The 16,323-nt window shown below is 43.9% G+C and overlaps 1 protein-coding gene across 1 annotated transcript; it reads left to right on the top strand.

Moving 5' to 3' along the window:
• Positions 1-1,500: 1,500 nt before the first annotated feature.
• On the top strand, positions 1,501-7,108 carry LOC147660732 (cis-aconitate decarboxylase-like). The gene is made up of 6 exons (XM_086951496.1): positions 1,501-1,521; positions 3,310-3,364; positions 3,842-4,029; positions 5,103-5,195; positions 5,492-5,697; positions 6,187-7,108. The coding sequence occupies exons 1-6, from the start codon at positions 1,501-1,503 to the stop codon at positions 7,106-7,108; spliced, it is 1,485 nt and encodes a 494-aa protein (XP_086807622.1).
• Positions 7,109-16,323: the final 9,215 nt, after the last annotated feature.

The following is a 16,323-nucleotide window of genomic DNA, read 5'->3' on the forward strand; positions in this document are numbered from 1 at the left end:
AGCAAAGAAGGAATATCAGTTTTTTAGTTATTCCTTAGAAAAATGAATTAGGATTCCCTTAAATTATGAGAGTGCGTTTTGCGAGAAATATTTAACGTGGGTTTGAATGTGTGAATGTAACTGCTCTTTTGTAAACTAAAATCACTGGTATATTTTTAGCAGAGCATTAAGTGAGATGAAAAAACTAGGGGGTCTTTCAAAGGGCCGTGGCGGATATATTTAAGAGCGTGGCTTAAAAGCAAGTAAGCATAAAAAATCTATGCTTAGCTTGTCACCCAAACTGGTGTTTTGGTACTTCTGCCATTACATCCAAACATATCGTACAGCAAGGAACATTACACTTACAACAAGTCAGTACTATTGGCCTTGTCACAGGTTGTTAGTTGCATAGCATAAATAAACAACAACCATGGCTTCATACATATAGCATGTTAAAAACGCTTCAGTTCTGAAATGGTGAGACTGTAAAAGAACTATAACGCGTCTCTTTGAAGTCACATCAAAGGAGGTGAAGGGTGGTACTGCTGCAGAGTTAAGATGTATTTTTTTTATCCTGGTGATTGGAGAGTCGGATAGGGACCCGTCTCAGCACCTGCTTTTTCAGAACTGCCCGTGCTCAGCACCGGCAAGACCCAGCCCATTTAAAGCTCTGATTCTTAGAGAGATGCTTAGAATTGTAGGCACAGAGTCATATAGACAGAGATAAAGAATTGCGTACAAACACATACGCACTCACGAAGATAAATGGCAAAATTAAATAATATTATTAAACTGGTGTTCGCATGAAAATTTACTATGTTGGATTCACATGGTTGAATGTAAATATTATATTGTAAATACAAATGGATGTCATTAAATACATACATGCGCAGATGTATAGGCATGCAGGGAAAGATACAGGTGTGCCTTGAGACCCTCCCCAGTGATTTGCTGCGCTTTAAAAATCCCTTGATTGATCTGCGCGCGCTCACACTCTTAAAATCACGATTACTAGTATAATCTCAGTTCATCCTCCATTGTAGGCAGCCAGGTGAGGGCAACACGGACACCGTGGATCAGCCAGGGGTGTCTTCCTTGGATTTCCCACGGGCCCCTCTTTCTTTTGTCTTTTCTACGGTATTTCCTTCAGGAATTTCCCAGATGTCTCCCTGGTCTTTCCCAGAGGATGACACCTGGCGCTGGTCACTCCTCGCCCGCCCCTTTTAGTGACGTAACTCTCCACAGGGCTCGATCTCACGCGCCTCTTCAGCGTATATAACCTCTGTCAGGAGAGAGACACATCAGCCAACACCAGAAGCTCACCTGCCCTCAGCACCGGAGAGAGCGAGGCAGAGCGAACCACTGTCCCAGGAGTCAGGACAGAGACAAAAGAGACCCCTCTCAGGTCGACAGAGATAGACTGCGGGGCACAGGAGGTTCCACCTCGAAGGACAGAGACTGCTCGCAGAGACAGGGAAAACTTCTCTCAGGACAGAGGCAGACTCCAGTGCTGTGCAGAGCATGCTTCAATGCACCTTCCAGGTGAGCCGCGCTACAGGCATCATGTTTTGGCCCCTCGAATGGCTGGATTTGTATATTTTTGTTCTGTTTGGGGGGCATAATGTATTTCCCTTCTCCACTTACGTTGGTTGAAAGCCTTTCTCTCGATCTCACTATTCGTGTATTGGTTTTTATAGAGTGATATCTTTTAAAACAACAGACAGCGCAATCACTTATTAGATAATGTAGGTGGCTATATAACTGACTTAATTTGTGTATTCGTTTTTTCACCCTTGGCATTCTCATGCTTTTTATGTACTTTTTACACTCTCATACTTCTTAATAAGTATTTATTTGTTTTTTCAATATATGTTTGTGAATAGGAGAGCCCCTTTTATTCTTACCTCGCCACGTGTTTTAATATCACCAGTTCTGAGACCATTCGCCATGTGTTCTGTGATGTTCATAATATGGGCGTCTCTGTCTTCCGTGAACATTGCAGAAGCATCCTGGGTAGTTAAGGTCTGTTATAAGATGTTCGCCAATAGAGGCTTTTATCATACGGCATAATCCTCAGAAATCCTACAGTAATATTTAAAGAGTCTTGGGGTTTTGCTGCAGTCCTGTTGTTTGTAGCGCTGCTGCTGTTAACAAGCAGAGCCAGTGAAGCATAAACTGCTGGTTAAAATGCAGAATTAGAAGCAAGAGATTGAACTGAAAGGAGTTTGGGCCTTTATTGTAAGTATTTGTTTCTCAAAGTAGGTGTGATAATGCACAACGTACACAATGTAAACAGAGCTCAACAATAGCCAGAGGTTGTCGGGGCATCCCCGAAGGGTGATTTTCGAAACAACAATTTATTTAAGCCGATCAGAAAACTGTGCTCATATAGATACTGGGTCCCAGATCACATGCATGTGCCACTTGATACATAGTGCCTCGGCGGTGCACTGTAGCCCAAGACACATTGTCTTTCTCGCATCCACGACAGGAGCAAAATAAAGAGTTTCATACCGTACCAGCTGATATCATGCTTCACAATGCTTCTCTGCCAACATCCAATCAGAATGCTTGCACCAGAACAGAGACCCCTGTTGAATGTGGGAAGGCACTGGCATCATACGACAGCCTAGTGGCACCACATGCCAAAAGATTGGCATCATCTGTCATAGTGCTGCGACCAGATGTATGCCAACTCAAGGTGCTGGCATAATACGCCAGCATGATTCCTATAATGTCAGGGTACTTTCATCATATGTCAGTGCCCTGACTTCATATGCCAAGGTGCTGGCATCATTTATCAGAGTCCTACCATCATGCGTGTTCCCAGGTGCAGGCATCATTTATCAGAGTCCTACCGTCATACATGTTCCCAGGTGCGGGCAAAATATGTTATGGTGGTGCCTGTCATACCTGGGTGCTGCCCTGCTGTTGGGCTCCCCCTGTGATGGAGTGGCTGTAGTGCCAGTCCTGCAGATCATGTGCGAGTCTATGGCTGTTTATATTCCATGTCTACCTGCTGATATGTCAGGCAATGTGCCATGCTGGGGCAGCTCATGCTCCAACCTGGAATTGCTTATATGCCAGGCAGAGCCTGCTCACGTGCCAGGCAGCAGTCACTCGTTTGCCAGTCTTGGACTGCAGTTTGGCAGATTGCAGTTGCTAGCTGTGAAAACCCTCAGATCTCTCCTCTGTTATTCCCCCTTCTCTGTCCTCTTCTCGTTCTTGACTCTCCTGCCTTGTGTTCCTCTCTTTTAGCCCTGTCCACTCCCTTCCATGTTCTTATACAATGAAACAACTTGGCTAATATTGCTTATTCCCTTCTTCCAGAAACCACACGCCATCCTCAGGATGTCCAGGCAGGTGCACACAGCGGCGGTGGAAGGTAAGTGTCTGTGTGCGCTCACTGATCTTGGTTTGGGGGTCCCGCTGTATTTTTTGTGCTCAGGTTCTGCTTCTGGTTTCCCTTTCCCTGGTCTGAGTCCGCTCTCTATATCTTGGTCCCAATTACTGGTTCTGGGGTCACTCTCCCTGTTATGATGCCGCGCTGTATACCCTGGGTCCACGTTACTGGTTCTGATGCCACTCTCCTTGTGCCAGGACCGCTCTGTATCCAATGGAACCAGTTACTGGTTCGGGTGTCACTCACCCTGACTTGGGTCCCTTATGTGATGGTCCCAGTTTCTGGTTTAGGAGCTGCTAGCACTGGTTTGCATCTGCTATCAGTCTAGAACTCCAAGAGTCCTGGGTAAGGATTGTCCCATATAAACATCATGTGGCTCTGGTCCGGATCAGCTGGATTTGTGCCTGATGCCAGCCCAGAATGCTTGTAGTTCTGATCCTGTCTCTTCTCTTCATTCAGTGCTGGAGGGGAGCCCCCTGGAGAAGGCGGTCACTAGCAGCTTTGCTTCATTTATACATGGAGTCCAGACAGATCACCTGTCCCAAACCGTGCGGCACCGAAGCAAGCGTATGATCTTGGACAGCATCGGCGTTGGACTGGTGGGAAGCACGACCCATGTGTTCAACATCGCCCTGGGATACTGCCAGGTAAGAGGAGACATTGAACAAACTAACCAACGCACCATGCAAAATACAACAATTTAAAACTCTTTTTAGGCCAAGAGTGTGACTGTATTCCTGTGCTCCTTCCATGTAAAAGGCTACAGGCACTACAGCATGCAACACACCACAGGACAATGTACAATCCATCCATTAAAGCTCTCTGTTCCAGCAGTCTCCGCCATCTCCCTTTGATCCAGCCTGGGCCAGGGGCCAAAGCAAGCCCACCATTGGCCACCCAGCAATTAAAAACCTACTAGGCCATAATGTCCTTGAGACCCTATGACTTAAAAGCAGACAGGGTCCAAGCCAAAAAGCAAACCAAGGACTACACGTCCATTAAAACCCTGTACATCAGCAGAGTGCACCATCACCCAGGAGTCATGTCAGGTAAGAAGAGACTGGTAGCAAAATGAACAATACATCTTGGAGCACACAAGCATTAAAAAACCCTGCATCGATCCAGAAAGTTAGTATGGTCTTGAGCTACTCAAAGAGAAAAGGAGACATTGACTTAAAACCACGTCTCATGATTCAAACCATCCCTTAATCAAACCCCGTTTCAGACATTAGTTGTTCAGGATCACCATGAGATTTTACCAGGTTATCCGAATCTTGGATCTTACCAAGCACACACCATGAACCCCTCACCCATTAAATAACCCTCTAGAACAACAGTGTGACCATCTCATTGGAATAACAGATAAGAGAGGAAGACAAAGTCACAAAATCCACCATGAATTACTCATCCACCATGAAATACTCATCCACTAATCACACCCCAGGCTGCCTTCAGATGTTAAGCAGTTAACTATAGACTATGGCACCTAAATAAACATTGCAACCTCTGATCCACTGTACAACTGCCCTTCAGAAACACTACATCTACTCACTGAGACTCTGTACCTGCTCCTGCATTTCTTCTACTAGGCACCACCACGTATCAGGTTGAATCATCCAGTGTTTAGAGTTGAATAATCCACATTCCCACAAGCTCTGTTTTTCCACCACTAGATGTCTAGGCGCACTGTTGATTTCTAACTTAATTCTGTCTCTCACAGGACATGTACTCCTTGTCTGCCATCAGCTCTGTGTACGGAAGGAAAGGACTGAGACTCCCACCTACGCTGGCTGCATATGTGAACGGAGTAGCGGTAAGGATTTTGAAAGCTGTCAATTACTTTATCAATCAATCATAGACAAAGAGCGATGAGTTTGTGAGAATTTTACTTAAATGTTGTCTCCGCCAATGTAAAATCTTGACTGTTTCCACTTCTGTAAAGAGTCTGTATTGGGCAATGGCACAGTCACTCAACCAAATCTTAGAATATGAATCCTACACTTCTGTAAATTGTGTCCATAGGTTGATGACACTATTGATCTGCTTATCTTCACTCCCTGACCCACCCTTCTTTAAAGACCTTCTAATCCTCTACTCCTCCTTTAACAGAGTCACTCCATGGACTTCGATGACACTTGGCACCCTGCCACTCACCCGTCAGGTGCTGTGCTGCCAGCTCTAATGGCTGCCTCCCAGATGTTGCCCGTGGGATTCCGACCCAGCGGCTCAGACTTCCTGTTGGCATTCAATGTTGGCATCGAGGTGCAAGGGAGACTCATGCGTTTCTCCAATGAAGCCAGCAATATCCCTAAAAGGTTGGTATGATGCGCACAAAGGGCAGAAATATCCTTTGGCCAACACACAATGCCCATAGGGGGCTCCAGGGTCACCTGGGCATGAATATGAGGCTCCAAGAGGGTAGAAATATTCCATGTGTTATATTTGAGATCCATAGAGAGAAGGAATGTTATGATGTGTGCCTGATGAGGGCAAAGTACAGAAATATTCGCAAGGGGAATCTGTGATGTGAACAAAATCATGTATGTGGATAGCACACAATACAATGTAAACATGGTAAAATGTATTTTTCTGTTCATTGTTAATAGATTATTTGTTTGTGTCAAATGCTTGATTAGATCCTAGCATTTTTTCTTTTTCCTCGTAGTGCATGATAGCATTAATGTCTGACATCCTTTAAGTATATTTCCGTAGTTCACACTTATTGTTAGCATTGCCCCTCTTCTAAACTTATTTTGGTGTGATCACTATTCCATGTCTGACACAGTTCTTTGTATTTCCTTCAGGTTCCACCCTCCTTCTGTTGTTGGCACCATGGGCAGCGCTGCTGCTACAGCAAAACTCCTTTCACTGAATGCAAAACAATGTGCCCATGCTTTGGCGATCGCTGCCTCTCTGGCGGGAGCACCTATGGCCAATGCTGCAACTCTTGCCAAGCCTCTCCATATTGGCAATGCGACCCGCTTTGGGATGGAAGCAGCACTTCTAGCTGCCCGTGGGATGGAAGCCAACCCACTTATCTTGGATGATGTGCCTGGCTGCTCAGGGTTCAGTGCTTTTTATGGTGACTACCAGCCCTCGTCCCTGGCAATGCCAGATCAAGATTACAGCTTTCTCTTGGAGAAGCAAGACATTGCCTTTAAAAGGTTCCCAGCTCACTTGGGCATGCACTGGGTGGCAGACGCTGCCATCTCAGTCAGAAACCGAGTCATCAATATAACAGGCTCCTTTAACCCTGCTTCCATCCGCGCTGTTCTTCTGAGGGTCCCAGTCTCCAAGTATATCAACAGGCCCTTCCCAGAGTCTGAGCACGAGGCACGACACTCCTTCCAGTTCAACGCCTGCACAGCCCTTCTGGATGGCGAGGTGGGCATCTCTTCCTTCAGTGAGGACACCCTTAGTAGACCAGATCTCATCAACCTGTTGAGGAAGGTGGTGGTGGAGCACCCTGAGGACAATGTTGCTAACTTTGACAAGATGTACGGAGAAGTAGTGCTGCTCCTGGAGAGCGGAGAGATCGTGACTGGCAGATGTGACACCTTCTATGGACACTGGAGAAAGCCTCTCAGCCAAGAATCGCTCCATGAGAAGTTCCTCTCCAACGCTACCCATGTGCTCCACCAAGACCAGGCACAAGCAATTACTGAGGTGGTGAAGGAGATAGAAAGCCTTGCAGACTGTTCACTACTGGCATCCTCTCTGCAGTAAACATGTTCAATCAAAATTCATTCCTCTCACAAAGTGGGAGTAAAACTTTAAATGAACTACAGGTGCAATTATCTTTAGCATAACTCGTTTTACACAAGATTGAAAATCGACTTAAGGAGAGGGACGTTACCAATTAATTCTATGAAACAACGAGAGTCAATTATGTCCTCTATTTTCATGAAAGGTGCTGTTAGGTCTCACAGTACAGTGAGGTTACCTTTTAACCTAAAACAATACAGAAGCATCTGGCTGGCCAGAAAAAATATGCTTATGTTTCCTAGTAACTCATCAGTACTTTGCGCGGACTGTAAAATGCAATTTGTATTTATTGTTATTTATTATTTGTTTATTTATTGTTTAAAAAATGTTGACCTAATCTCACTGAAGTACCATTTCTTTTTACAACTAAGGGGCAGATGTATCAAAGCAATTTTTTGTCGCAAACGCTGTGATTCGCAAAAAAACAGCGATTGTGACTAAAAATTAGCTAAACGGTATGTATGAAGAAATTGCATAGCAAAATTAAGGAATCGCAAAATTTGCGATTCCTTAATTTTGCATAAGCATTTAAGGAATCGCAAAATGCTATGCATCAATTTGCAATTTCTGTCACAAATGCACTTTTTGGCATTTGTGAAGGTGCCATATGGGGCACATACATGCCCTTAGGGCATGTATGTGCGCATATGCGCACACATGTAAATTTCAGGGGTACATCAGGGTGTCCTTATGACACCCTTGCACCCTTGAAATTATTCTCAATTTGCGATTCTCAAATTGGGAATAACTTCACATTCATTTCTATGGGCCTCCTGGCCCATAGAAATGAACGTGAAATTATCCCTTAATTGCGATTAGCAATTTGCTAATCGCAATTAAGGAATTTCTAATAAATCGCAAAAAAAATGCGATTTTTTTATATACATACCATTTTGCAATTCTCAAATAGCGATTCTCAAAAAACTGCTATTTGAGAATCGCAAACAGGTATTTTGATACATCTGCCCCTAAGTGATTCTCCCCTAGTGGCCAAAGATAGGACGAGCTGGAACTTCAATATTGGTCTAGTACTGAATTCTCACTATGCCTTATGTGTACATTTCTAAAAACACAGGACAAAATAGGTCACTGCAAGGACTTTCTATTTCAGTTTTTCATGTTAGTCAGTGAAACGTATTTTGTGCTTTCTGTGCTTATTTAACTTTGAATAAAGTCCCTGAATTCATTGTACAGTGATTGTAATTTTTGATGTGTAAAGCAGCTGACATTTTAGATGCTAACCACGGCTTGGTCAGAGTGGGACTGGATTCTCTCACATACAGACCTTACATATGAAACTCTATTTTTCACCTGTTGCTCAACATGCTAGCACTCCTACTAGAGTTTCACAATCTTCTCTGTTTTTAGAATCTTCCTTTACATGCACAACTACTCAAATCAAATCAATCAAGCTTTATTCGGTATATAGAAGTATAACCATAAAACATTCTACAATAAAACCATTTCATCATTAATTTTAAAAATACATTTTTCGTCTAATAAAATATCTCAAAAGGCACATTTCCTCACAAACGTAAGTGAAGCGTATCATTAACTTTTTGCATATCTTTACAGTATGCACTAAAGATTGACAGAAAAATTATATATTAATCCATGCAAAGTAAAAAAAAACGTCAGATAGCAGCTTATTATCATTAAAAGCTTTGTATCAGGGTGTATAATATAAAAAAATATATGTTAAATGCAATTTCTTCAATTTCATAATTCAGGATTTGCAAATATGTAAGATCCTTTCTCCGTTTAATAACCATCTGAATGAAACGGATGACCGCATTACATATCGATGCATTTTCCAGATTACAGACATGATAAAAAGCAGATTTATAAGAATGCAACTTATTTATAATAAAAAGTCGTCATAAATTTAGTTTTCTAATGTCCCTATAAAAATTGCAAAAAAGTATAAAATGCAAAGTATTCTGGAAGGTTTTACCATCACACGGGCATCTGGGTAAATTAGAGCTCCAACTGCCCATCTCAGAGAAAGCTTCTTGAAAGTGGAGAGTACTTAACCTTAATCTTGTTAAATAAAATCTATGTATTACATTTCTTGTATATATAAGATACAGTTGTGTGCCCAAAGAGAACGGTCCTTCACAGTAAGATCTGACACCTAGTTTTGTACTGAGTTCAGCTACCCTCATTGTTTCTCTAGATTTCGGGTTTCTCCTCTTGAGATCTGCTTTACTATAAATCTAGATGCTCTTGGGATCTCTAAAGTTAGTTACCATGTTGCACTCAGTTAAAAGTATAAAGATGTAACATAACAATGGTATATTCCTATAATAATCTAATTGAAGGCAATCCAGGATTATATCTTTAGTAAAGTTTGCTTCGTCTTTTGTCCAAGTTCGATGCCACAGTCTGAGGGCAGCCACATTGATCAGGTCGCTCATATATGGTGCATCTAGCTCTTTGTGAGCTATATAAGTAGTAGTTGAGTTTGGGACCAATAATACCCTTCTTAAAAATGTATTCTCAAGGGTTTGTAATGGGGAGAAATCTGCCATGCCCCTTAATGCCCCACCATAACAAACTCCTGTGATGCACTTGCTCCCATATAACTTTAAGAACTCATGTATCGGTTTGTTGCCTATTTTCTGAGAGAATCTAAAGATTGCCTCGTTTGATCTCAAAAACTTTAATTTACAAGAATTCACGTGTGCAGTCCACGGTCCTTTGCTATTAAAAAGGTACCCCACATAAGAAAAAGTAGATGTCCTTTCGATGGGTGTTCCCCCAACATTATGGGTTCTACTCTTAATTTTCCTTTTCCCACATGTCATGACAAGTGTGTAACTCAAATTTATTTTAAAGTCTTTTTAGGTCTTGAAGTTTGAAAAATTATCTATCAGGAGTTGGAGAACATTTGCAGTCCTTGATATCAGGACTGCATCATCTGCATATAATAAAACTGGGGTGACAAGTTTGCCGATAACAGGGGCATCAGCTTTCAAACTCTGTAATAAAAAGTCAATACTGTTGATATAGAGTGAAAATTAAAGGTGAACAAGGACGCAACCCTGTCTGATTCCTCAAATTACACTTAAGTGCGTTGTGCATTACCCTTTCTGGCCATATCGTACTTTTGAAGTTAAATGGGCATATGTCTGTGATAGGAAATTTATAATATCATTTGAGGCGCCCATCTCTGCTAATGTTTGTCATAACTTATTATAATGGATCAGGTCAAACGCACTAAAGAGAGGTTGACAAAACAAAGATGGAGTAGACCTTCTTTGGCAAGTGTGTATTTCCCTTTAAGTAGCTCGAGGTTGGCACACTGCTCTACCATTCCAATACCCCTTCTAAAGCAGTACCGGGCTTCGGTTAAGACTTTTTTGTCTTTTACCCAACATTTCAGCCTGGCTAGCAAAACTCTATTCATTCTTTTAGAAGTGGAATCAAGAAGGGATATTGGTCGGTAGCAATTTGCGATACCTTTGTCACCTTTTTTTAAAAATTGGGACCGTCACACTTTCAGCCCAGGTTACTGGTAACACCCCAATAATAATAGAATTAAACAGATTGACTAGAATAGGGGACCAGAGATCTACATCATGCTTAAAGACATCAATGGGGACCCCATTCGGTCCAGCAGCCTTTCCACTTGCACTATTTTTTAAAGCTATTCTTTATCTCTTCTAGGTATTTTGTATCTCTTCTAGGGTGATTATTTCTATTTGGGAGTATTTATTATGGTAATGTAGCGGTTTCCATCTATTTCCATAGGCTGTTGTGAAGGGTTACAAATATTCTCAAATTGGGTTAACCATTCTTCTGTCATAACTAATGTATCAGCCTTTGCAGATGAGACATCTTTAAACAGAGGTTGGTCTATAATTTTCCAGAAGAGGATAGAGTTCTTAGTCTTGGCTGCTTGGATCAGATTATCCCAAGCATTCTCCCTTATTTCAGTTTATCTCAACTTTAGAGCTTGCTTATAGCTCTTCTGAAGACTACAGATTGTTTCTCTATTCCTAGGTTTACTTTTGAATTCTTCCTTCAAGTCCCTATTTAATTTGGAGCAGTGATGGTTAAACCAACTTGGACAATCATCACTGTTCTTCTTATTTTTAACTTTCAGATCCTTCGAGATTTCATAAGGCCGAAACAATTTCAATGTTACTAGATAGTTTGTCCAGGCATGTTTTTATGTGATGGTTATTTTTTTTTCAATACATTTCCCACAAAGACTGTAGGGTCAACACCTGTCAACTTTATCAATATCCCATTTTTACCTTGCATTTTGATATTGGTTTCAAGGGCACTTGTCGTCGGTCTATATTATAATTTGGAGTTTATTATTAGCAAAAGGGGATGGTGGTCACTAAGAAGACTAGGTTGTATGAAACATTTATCAACCAAGGGCCTACAGTTACTAGATATTAAAAAGTGGTCAATACATGAAGACGACCTAGCCCCCTCATATGTATGATTAATATGAACTCCCTCATGGGGGCCTGGCTCCATGATTTCTAAGTTAAATTTATGCATACCATGATTAATTGTTTCACCATAAGGATTGTGAGGGACATGGGGAATCTGATTGCCAAGAACGTCTTCATAGCCACATTGGTCCCCTATAATATATTCACATAATTCGGTGTTAAAATCCCCTGTCCAGATTAATATGTTGCCCCCTAATTCCTATAGAATTTTGTCCAACTCTACCTCCAGTTTTATAATTATCTCTTGTCTTGTCAAAAATATTGTTGTAGAATTTAATAAGTACAATATTCTGCTTTCCTTTGACAGTGAAAACGAAGAACTGGAAGTGCTGTGAATTTGTGTAAATTTACTTTAGGGTCAGGGGTGCGGACACAGAAATTAATACTGCCGGGCCTGCACTCGCTCTCTCACCCTTAAACGGTATTGCTTTAGAAAAAATAGTTTTAAAACCTTCAATATAAAAAACTTATGTCGACCATATTTCCTGTAAGAGAATCAAAGTGCATTGCTGAATACTTTTAAGCCATACTGGATTATGCAATTTATTTATGGCCCATGCAATTTTCCATGTCATAATTTGTAGTAATCCGACCGATGAGCAGCTTGTTGAAACTACCCCACTTATGTTGTTCTGAAAGGTGGGATCATTACAAACATTTGGTTGCGGCGCTTCTATAGAAACTGCTTCTATACCTTTTGAGGGTTTACAATGGTTACCCTCATTCCTATGCTCCACTACCACACATTCTTCTTCCATGGGTGTGTCTACTAACTTAAAAATGCAAATGCTATCATCAGGCTCTGTTGTTTTTAAGCCCAGTCAATCAACCTCACTGCAGCTTCCTAAAGGGGTGAACCTATTTGGCATAAGTGGTATCCTAAAGTTAGCAGGAATGCAATTAGCTCTACCTGTTAGGTCGGACTGCTCAAGACTAGATCTGTAGAAGAATCCAAGGGGCACTGCAATAATACTGTTGTTATAGTCGTCATATGGCCAGGTGTATTTCTGGCATATATTATTAACATTTGATGTCTGCAAGGCTGTGACCAGTTCCATTAGTGTAGTAATGTCTTTTTGTACTATTTTGTATCTCAGACATAACCCGCCTTTCAATAGAGTCTATTTTTCCATGCCGTTTTAAAAAAAGAGTCTCAATGCCTTGCATGTGTCGTGCTGCGTCTTTGGGTCCTATCACAATATCCCTTTCATCCTGTCTTGATGTCTTCCCCTTTATTTTATTTTTCAGGAGACTGTTCTTTGGCGGTGTTGGTGCAGTATGCTGCTTACACCTTTTTGCGGGTGGAGAGATCAAATCGGGTGTATCCGATGCTGTGGATATTTCAAGGGGGATTGTCAATATACAAGGACCTGGCCTAATTAAATGATCTGGTTTGGAGACGTTGGAGCTATTGTCCTTCAAGCTACTGCTGCTCCTGCCATTTTGGTCTCCCAAATCCTGTGCTTCTAGCTCGGATTCAGTGCTAATTTCACTATCTTCCATGACAAATTTAGTTTCCTTATGGGCAGCGTTCAGGGCCATTTTGGTAGCAGCTAGCCGCTCTTCTACCGGGACAATCTCACTGTTAATGATACCCATTACATTTTTCAGGTAGTTTGTGATAGTTTTGGCTGCATTGCCTCCATCTAAACGTGTCTATGGTTATTTTGACTGTTTAGGTCTCGCCTGGAATTAGCATCCGAAGGATGCGTTCAGGCTGGAGACTTATAGCTGCCGGTCTCGGGGGAATGAGGGACAAAAGGGTGCCACGCGCTTCTCTTGTACTGGATTTGACTGCGTGCACGCGCACCCACACTCACGCATGCGCACATACACAGCCACATGCATACACAGCCACACGCATACACAGGCACACACACCCCCCCCCCGTCGCCGCCGCACCTACACACACACTAGCGCACCTACACGCACACACAGAGACCCCCCCCACACACACACCAGCGCACCTACACACACGCACACACACATACAAAGACACGAGCGCACCCCCCTCCTCCCTCGAACTAAGCCCCACTTACCGCCATTCGGGACTTCTGTAGCCGGGGCTCTCCCTCGGGCATGAGAGCCCCGCTCTCAGGCACTCCGTGGACGCGTGCGCGGGACTTCCGAAGACGGAAGTCCCGCCCAAAGGAACTGGCTGTTTTGCTTGTTTTTTTTATTGTTGTTATCCATGCTGCCCACTCTAAGATGGCTGCTACGGTAGAGTCCCTTTTCTATGTTCCTACCATCTCCAAACTTGTGTGTTAATGAGGCGGGCGCAATACTTTCACCAGCGCCTTCGAGCAAAGCAGCGTTTCCCGGCATGAGCCTCGCCAACAATTTTTTGGGAAAGTACTGACACTGCAGTGTTGTGTGCTTGTCCTCCTCAGCAGCGCACCCAAGTTCATGATAGTCCCGTTCAGTTGCCGGCCCGCCCTTTTGGCTTTGCCAAGGTCTGTGTATAAATGAATAGGACTGTGAAGCAGGGAGCGGCGAGCGGTGGGTTCGTGCCTGGCTGCGGCGCCCTCCTGGCCGCTGAGCTACAGGACAAAGGTCAGGCGTGTCCAGGCACCTTCCATGCTTCATGGCTGCTCATTGACGGTCTGTAGCTGATATGACTGATAGAAGAGGACAGAGCTGACCCCAGAGAGCCCTCCCCGGTCCCAGTCACTGAGCACACATCCGGCCCTCGCGCTGTCTGAGGGTAAGCTTCTAGGCACTGGAATATTGAGGGGGTCAGGTATCGGCCCCCTAAATGCTGAGACCTCCTGCTGTTAGTGTTATCTATAACTAATTAGCCAAGACGTCTTGCTTTCTTTGACCCCCCAACCCCCACACACCCTTGTAACCTTTAACTCGCCCCTTGCAGGATGAAACCAAAATGACACTCCCAAACCTTTCCCCCACGCGCTGGCTGGTATTCTTGAATTGCAAGCCAACAAGCAGTGGCAACGCCAAAATACAAGTAAGCCAGGGCATGTTTTTAATGCGGCCTGTCGACCTTTCATTCGTTTATCTCTACTTGTGCTGCTCGAGTGCTGTGATGGGGCTAAAGTCAGCTTTATTATCGAGCCAGTACCCTCACTTACCCTACCCTGGTTTCTCACCCTCTTTACCCTCATTCCCGACCCTCCACCCCGTACCCCCTATCTCCCTCCCGCCCACTGTCGCACACATACATACACACACACATACACACAGACGCGCACGCGCACCAAGCCCCCCCCCCCACAACTAAGGCCCATTTACCGCCACTCCGGACATCAGCAGCCTCGGGCATGGGAGCCCCGCATCACCACTGCTCCTCTCTGTGCCAGCCAGTCCGGGGGCGCGGGTTTCACAAGACGGAAGTCCCGCCCCACGATAGGTTTCATTTTTGTCTGCGCGCGCACGTCTTGTTTGTTTGCAGATATGAGCATTGCGCATTGCTGGAGATTATGGGACTATCTGATAAATATCAAACAATTAAAGCCTTTTTAAAGAAAGTGAAACAGCTGATCCCGACTCACCTGATGCTGGACCTGATTGCAGGGACGCCACTGTGGGTTTGTAATCTTACCCTGCGGGGTTTGATCAACTCGCTGAGCTCCCCGACACATACACCTGTCCACACTTCATTTGGTGGAATGGCGCCGTCAAAAGTAACGGCTCAGAAGGGAGGTCGAGCTGGCTCACGCTCTACTACAGTGACAACCGACCCGGCAGTGCTGGCTGTTACAGGTGCTGAAACGCACTTTTCTACTACTAAGAGTAACGCAGTTCGACCGATTACTTCCAGAATTGGATGTCCTACTATGAAGGTATTGCAATCAGGCAAAGTCGGTGAAGAGATTAATCCTGGCGGTTTTGTTAATTTGCCAGCGGAGGGTGAGCTAGTGGATGCACTTATGGAGGCAGTTATTAATCCCCCGGCGGAGATACCAGTGTTGTTGCTAGCTTTGACATTGGCTCAAAGTCTTGAAAAGGCTTGGAACTTGGAAGCCTTACAAACTCGAGCACTGGGGAAGGGGGCAAGAACTCTGACCCCTCCTGGAAGGGTCTGTCCGATGATGCAGTAAATTCGCCACTGATGAGTGTGGTTGATGGGGTTAGTAGACCAAATTGGGAGGGTTGAAGGAACAATCTCAGGTAGCGGTGGATATGCAGACAGTACATTCTCAGCCATATCAAGCCTCACCGGACAACTGCCAAGGGGCCTTGAAACAGCAATTTAACTCAGCCATGGGGGAACCACTCGGTCAACAGCCGGACATTGGAAGTGGTCAGGTGGGGTGTGGCATTGGTACCGGTATGGATGGATTTGGGGGTGCAGATAGTCTCGCACCTCTGCAGAAGCGTGTTATAGCCCCCCCAATGACAATTGCTGGCCTTTCCATCCGTAATACCACTGATACTCCGGATATCACCAATGCTAACATAAGCTACTCTGTGCAAGACAAGGGGGCATTGAACTCTGAATTGACCCCTCACCGCCTGTGCGAAAGAAAGGCAATGTTAAGGCTAAGCCTAAAAGTGCTTTAGCCCCCATTTGTATCGAGAGGCGCACAACCCCCATTGCAAAAACAGCTTTAGCTCTCCTGGCATGAGCTGCTTAACAAGGACCACGCTGCCAACACCCATTCCAAAGAAAACCACTTTTTATCGACAGGCGCACAACCCCCATAATGTTAGTCAATCTCAGTTGTTAGGAAACAGCGTATTTAT

Source organism: Lissotriton vulgaris, unplaced genomic scaffold, assembly GCF_964263255.1.
Source record: "Lissotriton vulgaris unplaced genomic scaffold, aLisVul1.2 SCAFFOLD_1543, whole genome shotgun sequence".
In the NCBI taxonomy this organism is placed as follows: Eukaryota; Metazoa; Chordata; class Amphibia; order Caudata; family Salamandridae; genus Lissotriton; species Lissotriton vulgaris.